General features: G+C 47.9%; 1 protein-coding gene across 2 annotated transcripts in view; it reads right to left on the reverse strand.

Moving 5' to 3' along the window:
• Positions 1-230: 230 nt before the first annotated feature.
• DPYSL2 (dihydropyrimidinase like 2) overlaps positions 231-13,657 on the reverse strand; it is a 53,945-nt gene continuing 40,518 nt past the window's right edge. For both annotated transcript variants that reach the window (XM_048287258.1, XM_048287259.1), the window contains 7 exons: positions 13,476-13,596; positions 10,168-10,324; positions 9,867-10,008; positions 9,509-9,679; positions 6,263-6,442; positions 4,044-4,209; positions 231-3,044 (listed from right to left, as the gene is read on the reverse strand). In XM_048287258.1, the coding sequence (XP_048143215.1) occupies positions 2,953-3,044; positions 4,044-4,209; positions 6,263-6,442; positions 9,509-9,679; positions 9,867-10,008; positions 10,168-10,324; positions 13,476-13,596 (1,029 nt within the window). In that variant the 3' untranslated portion in view covers positions 231-2,952. The remainder of the gene's footprint in view (positions 3,045-4,043; positions 4,210-6,262; positions 6,443-9,508; positions 9,680-9,866; positions 10,009-10,167; positions 10,325-13,475; positions 13,597-13,657) is intronic.

Genomic DNA, 13,657 nt, shown 5'->3' on the forward strand with positions numbered 1-13,657 from the left:
CAAAGTGCCCTGAGTTGCAGCTCACTTTTCTCCAGAGGAAGTGACTCTGTGGCCCATCAATTCCTCTTTATCACCACCACCACAGGAGTTCCTCTCCAGCTCTGCCCCTACACATCTCCACATCAGCCCACCCCAGGCTGGTTTCCAGGGCTGTTTGTCCCTGCTGAAGGCACCAGCCCAGAACGCAGCGACACACAACACGCAGCACCTTGAGACACAGATGCACCTACTGAAACAACAACATTTTGTCTTTATTAGGAGTTCCCATGGTAATGTAACACAGAGTTCTTAAGGAATAAAACACGAGACTTGGGGTTGGGGGGCAGGGGGTGTTTTTGCCATTCAGACAATGGTCAAATACCAGTACTCCTCTTTGTCTACACACATGATCAGCTTTAGCACTTACAGCTCCTCCACTCATGGTTCACAATCACAAATCCAAGGGTTAAATCCAGCTAGTATTAAATCCTACTTTTTCTTTTATTATTTTTAGAGCTTCAAGTCACTGCGGTTAATTAATTAATTAAGTCATCATCTTTTTTTTCTTTAAGCATTTACATATGACATTCATTAAACAGACACAAAGCGGACGAGCTCTCACAGGAAAAAACATGCTTACATAGCCTGCAAAAATCTCTTTTTTTTTGTGATTTTTTTTTTCTTTCCTTTTTAAGAACAAATTAAAACTTAAAGAGTTATCATGAGTCAGTGAAGGAAAAAAAAAAGGAAGACTTAAGTGAATACTGAAGAGCCGCAAGTGTTTCGTAGAATTGAAACGGATCCACAATTCTTTTTTTTTTCTCCCCAACTCGTTCAAATTGATTTTAACATACAGGTGACAAAGAAAAAAAAAAAAAGAAAAAGAAAATAGCTGCAATATATATTAAGTTCACGAATTACTTAACAAACAAAGTGCAAACTCTTTATGAAAAACTAAAAGACCCAGGAGTTGAACCTGAATGTAAAATGCATGGAGGAATATGGCAAAGTTTTTCTTAACTTTTGTGTTCAAAGGGGCCTAAAGGGTTTAGGTGCTGCAGCTGGGAGGGTTTGGGTACCTAAGTAGCTTCCAGATCCTTTGCAAATCCCAGCATTGATACTTCATAACAACGAAATTTGGTACTCGTTTCTTGAAAGCCTTCATATGTATAGGTTTTTTCCTAAAAGAACCTGTAAACAGCATTTAAGAAAATACAACTGTGGAAAAACAAGTTTGATGGAGATGGCAAAGCACAAAGGGAAGAGGAAGCAGAAGATGCAGCCAAGTGCCAGGGCAGGCAGACAGTGGAGGCAACGCCGCGGTAAGAAAAGCTCTCTGTGCTAAGACAAGTCCTTGGGACTGCTGAGCCCTCCAGCTATGCCTTAGTGGGGATCTGATGGTGCAAATTTATACTCCACGTCCCAAGAACAAGCCTCCAGTCCCAGGGCTACCAGACCTTCAGTCCCAGAGGATGGTTAAACACCCAGATCCTGTTGGCTGACCCAAAGCTGGGACTCCTCCATTCCTTTAAGGACCACGGACTGTGTCTCAAAGCTGAGGCGTGTGAGGCTGGGTGGGGAACAGCCAGGCCCTGCCATGGGTACGTGCAGGATTCCTGCAGAGCTGGGCAGCTGTGACATTTGTACAAGAGATTCTCAGCTGCTGGGGACCCACCCATCTCCCAGCTACAGCAGCTGGACCTGGACTGGAATTGCCACAGGTGCTCAGCACACACTCCCTGACTGCCCTTTGAGAGCTAAAGATAAGCCCTCAAAGCTTTAAATAACCTCTCCTTGATGGCCAGGGAAGGAGTTTCTGCTACAGAAACCTTCTAAGCAACATGTTGCTCTTTGCCCACAGCCCCCTGCCTGTCCATACCCATCTCCAGGGACAGAAGACAAACTGCTACGAACTTCCAGATACTCCATCCCAGCAGCTCAGATGGTGTCCAGCTCCTCTATTTGCACCAGCTCAAGACCTGATGGACTGAAGATCCCACCCTATGGACCTGCTCCATGCCCTTACTGCAGCTATGTGGCAAGAAATGGCTGGAAAATGCAACCAAGGGACACCTGAAGTACCAGGGTGGCAGTGGCAGTGACACTGGTGGGAGTCTGTGACTTGGATGAGGTTCAGGAAGAACAGGGAATCATATTCCCAGTTCTCAGATAAGGCTTCATAAACACAATGATACAAACATATTAAAAACACACACATAAACATTTAAGAAAAAAGTTTCCTCAAGGACCTAATTTGCAGCAAAAATCCAGAAGAAAAAAGAAACCAAGGAAAAACCAACCCAACAGAATGGAAGTCCCCAAGGATTCTGGCTCACCCGGTGGCTGGGGTGATGCTCTCTGTCATTCCTAGTGCTGGGTCCTGTTCCTCTCTCCTGGCAGCATCCAGTGACCTCAGAGCGGGTGGTGGGGAATGGCCACAGACAGGCTGGGATTCCTGTCCCTCTGTGCTTGCCTAGCTAATTCTGCTGGAACACAGAACCCTACAGAATATCCAGTTTAAAACCCTTGAACTACTCTTCTGCTTGACATTAAAAAAAAAAAGCTTTTTTTATACATTTATTTTTATTTCTTTCTTTTTTTTTTTGTGTGTGTGTGTGTGTGTGTCTTAAAGGCAGCTCCCGGGAAATTCACTTTATCCTTCCTTTATTAAAAGAAAGATGCTGAATGGGACAGAGGCCACATATCTCAAATACCCTCTTTACATTTACTCTTGCATGTCAGAGGTGTCAAAACAGGGTTTATTTCTTTAAATGTGTAAGGGGCTGAGGGGAGAGGGAGTGAGAGGGGTTGGTGAAGATGAGGAGGGAACCTGAGGGGGCTGAAAGAGGTGCTTTTACTTCAGCCCCCCCGCACTGGGTGCCCGCAGTAACTGTCACAGGCTCTAAAAGAATCAAGAAGGGTCTCCAGGTGCCCCAGCCCCTCTGGATGTGCCCGGTGGGCACAGCTCGGTCCTTAGCCCAAGCTGGTGATGTTGGCACGGCCACCCGGCGGGGCCACGATGCGCTGGGTCGTGCGGCGTGGGATGTTGTCATCGATCTGTGCCCCTGTGGGAGAGAGAGGAGTCATCACCAACTCTGCCAGGCTTTAAAATCTGTGTGGGTGTGGCCCTTCGGTGCTGCCTTGATGGCTGGATTTGATTTTAGAGGGCTTTTCCAGCCTAAACCATTCTGTGATTCTGTATTTGAAGGAAAAGCCTTCAGTGGTACCCACTGCCTTAATTCTCCTGAAAGCTGTTCTGCATTAATAATCTCTGCCCTGAGCACCTGAAGCACCCAGCCAAGCACAGGTAAGAGTTGGCTGAATGATTATCCCTTAGCCAGCCTTCCTATCCCTTTTTACAGTCAGCCCTTCTTGCGCTGGAACACCAGCTGAAAAATCAAATCTGCCCCATCCCAGATCCACAGCTAGTCTCAGCTGGCAAAGTTCTCCTGAAGTTTGTGCCATCTTAAAAAAAAAAGGCTTTTCTGCTATAGCCTCTTAAAACCAGAAAATTCCCACTTCTAAACACAATTGGAATGGTCTTAAGCTGGAGGAGGGCAGGGTTGGATGAGATATTGGGAGGCAATTCCTCCCTGTGAGGGTAGGGAAGGGCTGGGATGGAATTCCCAGAGGAGCTGTGGCTGCCCCTGGATCCCTGGAAGTATCCAAGGCCAGGCTGGACAGGGCTTGGAGCAGCTGGGTCTAGTGGAAGGTGTCCCTGCCCATGGCAGAGGGTGGGACTGGATGGGCTTTAAGGTCCCTCACACCTCAAACGATTCCATGATCTGCCCTCTCCAACACCCAGCTGAGGACTGAGCCCAGAACACACTGGAGTGCTCAGCATGCATGAGACATCATGAGAAGAAGCAGGAATTTAGGACAGCTCCTGTACTGCTGCTCTTCATCATCCCTAAAGGGAAAACCTCCCAGCTAAAAACCCCCCACAGCCTCTCCCATTGCACCCCTATCCCAGCAGAATTAACTCAAGAGCATGGGAGCACAAACCAGTTGTGATCTCAGTGCAATAAACCACTCAGCAATAAATCATTCCCAGAATCACGTACCAGACAAGCTGAACCCAGACTGGTGCAGGTTCCTCACGGGGGGTGCCTGCTGTTTGGCAGGAGAGGTCTTTGCTGAGGACGCTGGTGTGACCGTCTTGGGCGTCACCGACACCTCGCAGACGGGGCCGTCGTAGAGGCCTCGGGGCACCCCCCGCAGCTCAGCCAGCTGCAGAGAGAGAGGGCAACACAGCCTTAAAGCACAGCCACAGCACAGCCCAACAGCTGCCCAGATGTGGCTCAGCCAGTGACACACATTTTGGGACTGGCTGTTGGTAAGAGGATTTGGAAGTGCGCAGCATCTCCGCTGTGCACATCCCTGGGGAGTTGCTCTCTATCTGTATTTATTTTATATCTGTATCTACATCTTTATCTGTATCAATTTTACATCTACATTATATCCATATCTTTATCTATATATCTACATCTTTATATCTGTAACATATTTATATCTGTATTATACCTATATCTATATCCTGTCTATACCTATTTCTATTTCTACTCAGTATCTAGTTCTGTATCTGTATCTGTATTATATCTATATCTATTTTCTATCTCTATTATATCTATATCTATCTATATCTGTATCTATATCTGTATCTGTATCACATCTACAACTATTTCTATTTTATATCTAGTCCTGTATCTATATCATTAATATTTCTATTTTATGTCTATATATATATGTATCTATATCTTATCTATATCTATACCTATTTCTATTTTATATCCATATCTATATAAAACATGTCTGCGTCTCTGTCCAACACAACCAGTTTTGCAGCAAAAAAGGTAAATTTGCACTATTTTCCTACAAGTGAAAACCAGTGTTTGTGCAGTTCATCACCTTCCACCATGGAGACCTGAGGGGCTCTGAGTCCATGAGTGCCCCAAGGCTCCTTGGCAATATGGACTTGGCTGCTCTGCACTCCCAAAAACCCCACTGTTGGATCATCCATGGTGTGGGGTACTGTGGGTTGGGAACAGGGTATGTTTCTATTTTGGCTCTAGATTTTTGTACAGGATAAATTCCTACTAATTAGTATGTGACACGGAATGTGCTGTGGCTCCAGCCAGTCTGCCCCGTGCCCCGCAGGTGCTGTCCTTTAATGATCTTAACCTACCTGCCACAGGATTAAAGGCTCCTGACAGGTCTCAAATGCACCTTATTACTCATTCCCAAAAAGCCATGCAGTGCTGAGACAGGCAGGGCTGCCTAGAGGAGCCAGGCTGGCTTCAACTGCCAGCCCTGGAGCTGTAGATTGGGATAAATGCAATTATTCCAGCTGAGATGCTGCCCAATTGGATTTATAGGTCAGACGTGTATTTCTGTGGGAGGACACAGCAAAAACGAGGGATCTGTTCTCCATGGGGCTAAATTACGCCAGGTTGTAATTTTGATAACTTGCAATTTCTTCAAAAGAACAATCAAGGAAAGATGATTTGCAAGGAGTGGGAGGATCACTCGCGGCCAGCAGAACCAACGCAGCCCAGGAGTTGTCCAGGAGAGGGCAACACTTCAAACAGCAAAATAATTTCTCAGAAATGATTTCATCTATAAATAAACTTCTTAAATTCTCAGCAACTGAGTTCAGTGTCATCTCCCTTGTCAGGCAAATTCAGGCGTATCAAAAGACAGGTTCAGTTTTGAATGGGTGCATTTTACAGAATCACTTTCCAACTATTTTAACCTCTTAAAAATAGAACATTCTCCCTTTTAAGCAGTCTGTAGGCTGTGCCTGTGACTCACCAGTCACCAGACAAGAGCATCTGATCGTATCTGGCAGAAGCGAAAGCAGCATAACATACCTGTAACAATAAATTACAATTCTAAACTGCTGCTGAGAGATTTGATATATAAATGCTAATGATAACTACTCCTGGGACCTCTGTGACAGGAGAAACCTGGTGAGTCCTCTGCAGTTTGACTCATGGCCAGACTGGAGGGCTCCTGGACAGATTTTCTGTTCGGGTGTCCTCAGACAGAGAAAAATTAAAGACCCGAAAAATAAAACCTGCAGAAAACCCGAGCTCAACCCAAAGCATATTCCTGCAAAGACTTGAGTGAACAGCAAAAATGAAAGAGGAATGAGACAAATGTGGCTCCCATCCAGGGAACAGCAGTGTGGCCTGAGCCAGGGGACAGCAATGTTTCCCAGCCACTTTAACTCAGGGTTATCAGAGGGAGAGAACAAATGTGCAGCCAAACCATCAACACTCACCCTGCTCCTGGCTTTGATGCGCTTGTAAACGAAGTCAGGGAAGGGTTTCCTGGGGATGTACCTCCCAGAGCCCTCGGTGACGTGGAGATTCCCATCCTCCAGCACAATCTTGCCCTGGCTGATCACCACCAGGGGAGACCCACGGCACTCCATGCCCTCGAAGATATTGTACTCCAGAGACTGCAGTGAGCAAAAACAGCACATAAGGTAAACATATTCACCCAGCAGAGCCTGCTGGGCTTTAATCAGCAATCACAGGCCATGCTAATTGCCAAAATTTTAAGGGCAGATGGAAGCAAACTCAACAAGTGTTTACCTGAGCTGGATTTGCTGTGATTTAATACAGGCTGCTCTTAATTATCAGTCTAAGTTTAAGAGTTTATTAATGCAAAATTTCCATTGAAATAAGGTTCATAAAGAATCCCAGAATGGTTTGGGCTGTGAGGGACCTTAGAGTTCATCCCATTCCACCCCCTGCCATGGGCAGGAACACCTTCCACTAGACTCAATTGCTCCAAGCCCTGTCCAACCTGGCCTTGGGCACTTCCAGGGATGAAGCCTCCAGCTTCTCTGAGCAAGAGAAAAAACAGTTTCAAATGAGAACATCTCAGAGCCTCCCTGTTTAAATACCTTTAGGCACCTATCTCTGCTGAGCTAGGGGCGGATTTAGGAGCCAAAGAAAGCTTTATGTGAGTTTCCTACTAAAAATAATAATTCTGAAGAATCTCTATTTCAAACCAGTATTTTGGATGATGGGTCAGGGACCAGGACAATCTTGTTTTACTCTAATGGGATTGCTCATCCTCAATTAACAGGATTGGAAACATCACACCGTGGAAAAAAGGCAAGTTTGAAAGGAATCACTGCAAATGTGAAGCATCCTGGAATGAACTGCACTGCAACCATGTTATTTGGGGACTGTTACTCTAATGACCATCTCTGAGTCAAATGCAGGTCTTTTTTACTGAGTTAATGATGGAGTTTGCCCTTGAAGTGTGTTGTAAGTATGGGCAGGCCTGAGTGCAGCTTTGCAATTAGCCAGGCCAGTGGCTAAACGGAGCCTGAACCGGGTCCAACCTGAAAAGAACTGTGGTGACAAAGGAGGAGGCTGGGTCAGGAGCTAATGGATTAGGCTGCTTCCAAGAACAACACCACCTCCCTCTCCAGCTCCTGATGTTTCCTTACCAGAGAGTGGCAAGAGCAGTGTGAATTCTTGGAAAATATCCGTAAGTTGCTCGAACATTTCAAAAAGTAACAATCATCCAAGGCCACATAATCAGAGGGTGTCCCTGTGCCTGACTGTCAAAGGCCTTTTGTTTTCTGCTTGGCCAAACCAGGATGCCTGGGCTCCAAGGGCATCACTTGTATCAGTTTCTCCTCTAACACAAAGCACCGTGCAGTTTGAGACCCGAAAAAATACAGAATTTCAGAATCATTAAGGTTGGAAAAGAGCTCCAAGGTCACCAAGTCCAAGCCGTGCCCGATTTCCACCTTGTCCCCAGCCCAGAGCACTGAGTGCCATGTCCAAACTGCCTTCCCTGGACACCTCCAGGGATGGGCACTCCAAACCTCCCTGGGCAGCCCCTTCCAATGTCTAATCACCCTTTCCATGGAGAAATTCCTCCTGATGTCCAACCTAAACCTCTCCAGAGCCTTCAGGTGTGATGCCAGGTACAACAGGTGAAGTGATGACAGGGGAGGAGATCAGAGATGTATTTGTAAGCAAACAAGCTGTGATTGCTCAGCCTTTCAAACTCTTGGGAATGAGAGCCCTTCATCCTCCATGCTCTTGGCACAGCTTAAGGATGCAGCCTTTGGCCACAGCTGAGTGCTGATGCCTTTTACACAGTGTCAGGGTTTCGGGGGATCTGCAGCTCTCAGCAGACAAAAATATTTCTGAATGGAGCTGGCTCTCCTTTGCCTTGCCCAGATCCACAGCAAAATTGCTGAGCCAATCGTGACTGCACTGGGGCACATCCACAAAAGAGAAAGTCTGTCAGCTCTGTGTCACGAAATATAAAGAGCCCAGTTCATTTCCTAAAGACAACAGCCATTAAATAGCAAGGACATTCAAGCACTCCACCCAAACTACTTCCAGCTCTCTGAGCCATTCATAAGCACAAGCCCAGGTTCAGACCATGAAATCTGACACCTAAAAGCAGTGAGTCCCTGGGTTCCCTCTTCTCAAGTCATTCCTCTCCAGACTAGAAGGAGTTGGGAAGCACCTCTAAGGTGATTGAAGTGACCAGACTCCTGGAATTCCTCTGCCAGAAGCCTACGCAGAGGCAGGATGAAGCCAGGCCGTCTGTGACCAATTCTGACAAACAGTTAAGTCACAGGGAAGTGAACCAAACCTTTAAAAAAAAAAATAGTTTCTTTGTGAATGTGCCCAGGGATCCAACTGTGGAAGAAAATTTTGCTCCTTCAGCTCCAGAGTGAATGAAAGCATTCATGGGAAAAAGGAACAAGGAGTTTTTTTCCAGGGAAAGATTCCATAGGTTCATGGCCAGTAGCGAAACAAGTTGTCAACAAATGCAAACAGTGGCTGCTTTCTCTGAGACAGGGCTCGAATGTCACGGGGAGACTCCAACCAGCCCTCTGCACTGGGACCATTCTGCAGATTCCCACAGGCTTTGTCACTGCAGGGCCAGGTGTAAGGCATGGGACACCGCAAAGGTGTCCCTAAGAGTGCCACCACAAAGCTGCAGAAGAGCTAAGGGGAAGCTCTGGTTGGTTTGGGTGCTGCCCTGTGCCCACTAATGTGGGGATGATCACCAGGAAAATCCTGACTCCACACACATGTGCCAGATCAGTAGGTGGTGTAAATCCACTCAGACCCTGGATCTGGGCCAGATTTCCAGCAAAAGTGTCCACTGATAAAGCTTCAGTGAAAAGGGGCAGTTCCCATTCCCACCACTGGCAAGCCTGGATGTCATCAACAACACACTGTCCCCTAAGAGGCCTTTTGGTATTTTAGAGGATTTAAAGAGCTTTCTGTGTGCTCAGATCCAAGCACCCAACACTCAGGAACAGCAGACGCACTCCCTGCTCCGAGGGGAACCCACATGACTTCAGATGGACTCATCCTGCTCACACAGCTGAGCTCCAGAGTGTGAGACCAGAGAGGGCTTCAGGCACAGGGAAAACAAGCCCTGAGTTGTCACAAGCTCCCGTTGCTGGCAGCACAGCCTGGCACTGAGGAAGAGAGCAGGAAAGGAAGTAGGAAATGGTAGGGAACATCCTTACTATGTTGTGAGTCTTGGCAGAGATTGTCTTGACGCTGTCGGGATCCCAGATCACCAGGTCGGCGTCCGAGCCCACGGCAATGCGGCCCTTCCGCGGGTACAGGTTGAAGATTTTGGCTGCATTTGTGCTGGTCACAGCCACAAACTGGTTCTCGTCCATCTTGCCAGTCACCTGGGGGGACACCACAGGAGTCACTGCGTGAGCCAGCAAAGAGCTGGCAGCCCAGCAGATTCCCAAGGATCTCACAGGGGTAAAAACCCCAACTGGAAGGACTGTGGCAAGAAAATAACACATTCCTGCAGCTCCTTCCCCTCTGAATGTCCAGCTGAAACCTAAACCCGTGACACGTGTCACCTACCACAGCCTTATCCCAGATGATGGACATCCTCTCCTCAGTGCCATTGGTTCCTTCAGGGATCAGGGTGAAGTTGTCCTTCCCAACAGCTTTCTGAGCAGTGTTGAAGGTGCAGTGGGCACTGCCAGTCACTTGGAGGTCTCCACTGGAAAAGAAACAAAAGGTATTTGAAGTGTTTTGTTGTCACAGGTTTGTTCCTGAAAGTAAAACAGCTTTTTGCTTGCTGGCAGCAACATCCCTTATTTTATCACCCATGTTCTCATGATGAATCCCACGTTGTTTGAACACAGAGAGCTCTACTCACCAGGACAGTAGTGAGTTGAGAAAATCAGGAGTGGTCGGGTCAGGACTCAGTGGTGGGGATGTAACAAAAGCTGCGGCCTTTGCCCAGTTCTTGCTCCAGTAATGGGATCCATCGGTGCCCAGGCTGGCTGTGATGGGCTCTCCATACACCACAGTGCCTGTGGGACAGGGACACACACACAAACCCTCTGTAAGCACCAAGGAATGTGCACTTCCAGCCTGGCTTCCTGGCAGAAAGCATCCTCCTGGGAAAGGACACACACTGCAGGGCTGCCTGGTACTTCCTCTGAAGTATTAAATAAAGATACTGCTACTGACCAGAGCTGGGAGCAGCAGAATGTGCACAATCCTTCACACAACTGCAGAAGTTGGCACTGATTGTCCTTGAAATGGTTACTGTAAAGATTCATTTTATAGTCATTTTATTATTTATTTACCCCGGGCCAAGAACTTTGTGGAAGAGGACGAGGGCAAGTGCAAGGGCGTGAGGAGATCCAGTCTGATCTAGAAGAGATGTGCAAGAAAAAAAAAAACCCAAAAAACCAGGCCTGCCATGTTTTTATAAATTAGTATGAATTAAAGAGCTTCGGAGCAGGGTCTGTGCATAGACCAGGTAGGAGAAAACTCCTACCAGAAAGATTTTCTGCATACAAAGAAAGCCCATCACAGGGGAAATACCAGAGTTCCTGGTTCACAAATGCAGCTCAGGGGAACCCTGTGATCCCCCCGAAGCACACAGCAAATCTGTGGCAGAACTGGGAAATGGAACCGCATCTCCTGGCTGTCCAGTGCGCTCACCACCAGTGCATCCTTCCCCCTCATTAACATTTTTGGAACCACATGAAGGGACAGCAGATCCTTAAGGCCAGGATACTCTGCAAGCTGGAACGCACCAGCACCATCTGCACACCAAGCAGATGCTGCAACTTCAAAAGCAGCACAAGCTGGCAGTCCCAGGGATCTGCTCACCAAATGCAACTTCCCCAAAATCTGCTTTGTGCCCACCCACCTGCCTCCCCAGCCCAGGCACTTCACGGGTTTGGATCTGCCTGCCAAAGATGTGGGTGGCTGAGATGCCAACCCTAAATACTTCAGTCAGGAATGATGGGGAGAGGGACAACCAGAGCTGGTCGGCAGGGTCTCACACCTCACCATGCAGAGTGAAAAGACAGAACATTTCTTTCACTGTATTCAGAGCTACTGTTGTGTCTCTGGGGTCTCAAGACAGCTGGGAAAGAGCCCGCTAGCTGAGGCAGGATGATGATTAACTGGCTCCATGCTGCTCCCAGGACCCTGCTGACACAGGAGGTGCAGGAACAGCCTTTGCCAGAGGGTTTCCAGCAGCAGAGGAAGAGGCTCCCTGACATCACTGACCACAAATAGGGTTCTGAAATCACAACAAGGCCAAACACACGCTGCCTATTAACGGGAGGCCTCTTGTGGGCCAGCACATTGGGGGGATTGTTCTGCAGGGAGTGATGCTTTCGGGCCCCAGATCTGCCAGCAACAGAGTCTGCAGAGTCTCCTCCATACAAAAGCCACTGGGAACATCTGGCTTTAAATAACGTCTGCTCTTTTCCATTTAGCAAATCAATCCTCGTTTGTTTTCGCCTTGGATAGTCTTCGGTTATGCTTCCTCTGTTGTTTGGGAGGGCAAGACCAGTGTGTGTGGCCCTCCTGGGTTACTGCACAGCATTTAAATTGAGTTATTTGAATAAAGGAACCAAGTGATGGGGCACCATTTATACCCCAAATTCTCCTAATAAGGAGAAAACGCACTTTGAATGAAAACCACGTGTTCTGGCTCACTCAGGAGGCTGAGTGAAGTGAGCCCTGTGGATCATTCCTCTGGGACAATCCCAGCACCTTTTGCAGGCAGGGTAACATCCACCCAAGCCAAGTTGTGTTTTATGGCTTTCTGTGATCCAAGTGTGTGGTCCCTCATCCCAACGCCCCACTCCACTTGCAGCTGGTGGTCTCAGGACACTGAGTGTAGCAAGAAGGTGTTTCTGTTGATGCTCCACCTTTGTGGTGCACATGCCTTCAGTATTTTATCTGGAAAAGGGAAGGGAGGCTTCCCTGGCTCTCAGGATACAGCTGCACCACAACACCAAGTTCATTTCTGCAGGGATGCAACATGCAGCCACTTTGCTGGGTCAATGCATCTTCCTCCAGGATAATCCCCTCTGACAGAGCTGGGAAAGGAAGGTTTATCCCAAACGGCTCCAGCTGCTTCCACAAACAACCGTGGAAATCAGTCCTCCTCACCAACTCCTTTAACAGGAATCACGGGACCAAAATACTCCTGAGCCAATGCACAAACACCAATCTGTTTGCTGGAAATCAGCTCCTCTCGCACCAAACACCCAGATGGAAAGTGATGTCATTTGTATACCCATCCAGGCTTATTTAGGCTGCAGAAAATTAAATCCAAGCCTTGTGAGGAAAGAAGAGGGTAAATCATCCCTCCCAGTTACTCACCCATCCTGAGCAGCTTTAAATAGAAGTGAAGGGTTTAGTCACAGGATAAAGCAGCAGACAGCACTCACTCTGCAGGCAACCCTGGATCCTTGGAGGGCCAGGCAGCAGGGGCAGGGCTTGGGGGAAGTTTCTGCATCCCTCACAGCAGCTCAGTTCCCTCACAAGCCTCAGTCAGAGAGGACAGACATAGGCAGCAGCATCCACAGCAGGTCTGAGTCTTGCTTCTTGCAGCATCCCCAAGCAGAGTTATCAGAAGCAGTCGCAATTCCCAAACCTAACCCAGCCTGCTGATCCCAATCCCTGCACGGATGTCAGGCTGTGAGTTACAGCACATGGAGAGCATCTATTCCACAAGCAAGAAGCACAGCAGGCAGCTGGAACTGGTGGCCTCTTTGGCTACTCCAATTAAATCCAACAGGGCCTGTGAGTCAAGAACTCTGTCAGGAACACTGCTGACCCCCAGGAAGCTCAGCAGAAAGCACCAAGGGAGAACCACAGCAGCTGGAAGGAGGACCCAGCTGCAGTCTCCAAGGGGATTCACTATGTGGAAGGAGCATGGAACGACTCTGTGATATCATGGAGGCACATGGCTCGGTGTGGGAGGATGAATGTGAAGGAGACAAGTTCAGGGCTGAGCAGAAATAAGCAGCTCCTGGCTCTGACACAACCACTGAATCCTTGTCTGTGGGAGATGAGGCAGAAGGAGCTGCTGGGGACCTTTATAAAAGGAGCCTGGACAATAACACTGGAAAAAGAAACCCTTCTTGTAGGGATGAAGCTGATGTTGGCAGGAGCTGAAGTGCATGAGCTAAGGAGGAAATAACTTACCCTTTTTCCTGGCTTGAGCAATGACATCAGCAGCACTTTTGCTCATCACCTTGGTGATGTACAGGGGGCAGTTGGTCTGGTTGGCAATGGTTATTGCCCGGTTCACAGCCTCTGCCTCCACCTGAGGAACAGAGGCGGCAGCAGGTCAGGGACACCCCACAGCACCCCAATTACCCTCCGAG

The sequence above is a fragment of the Corvus hawaiiensis genome, chromosome 27 (assembly GCF_020740725.1).
Source record: "Corvus hawaiiensis isolate bCorHaw1 chromosome 27, bCorHaw1.pri.cur, whole genome shotgun sequence".
NCBI lineage: Eukaryota > Metazoa > Chordata > Aves > Passeriformes > Corvidae > Corvus > Corvus hawaiiensis.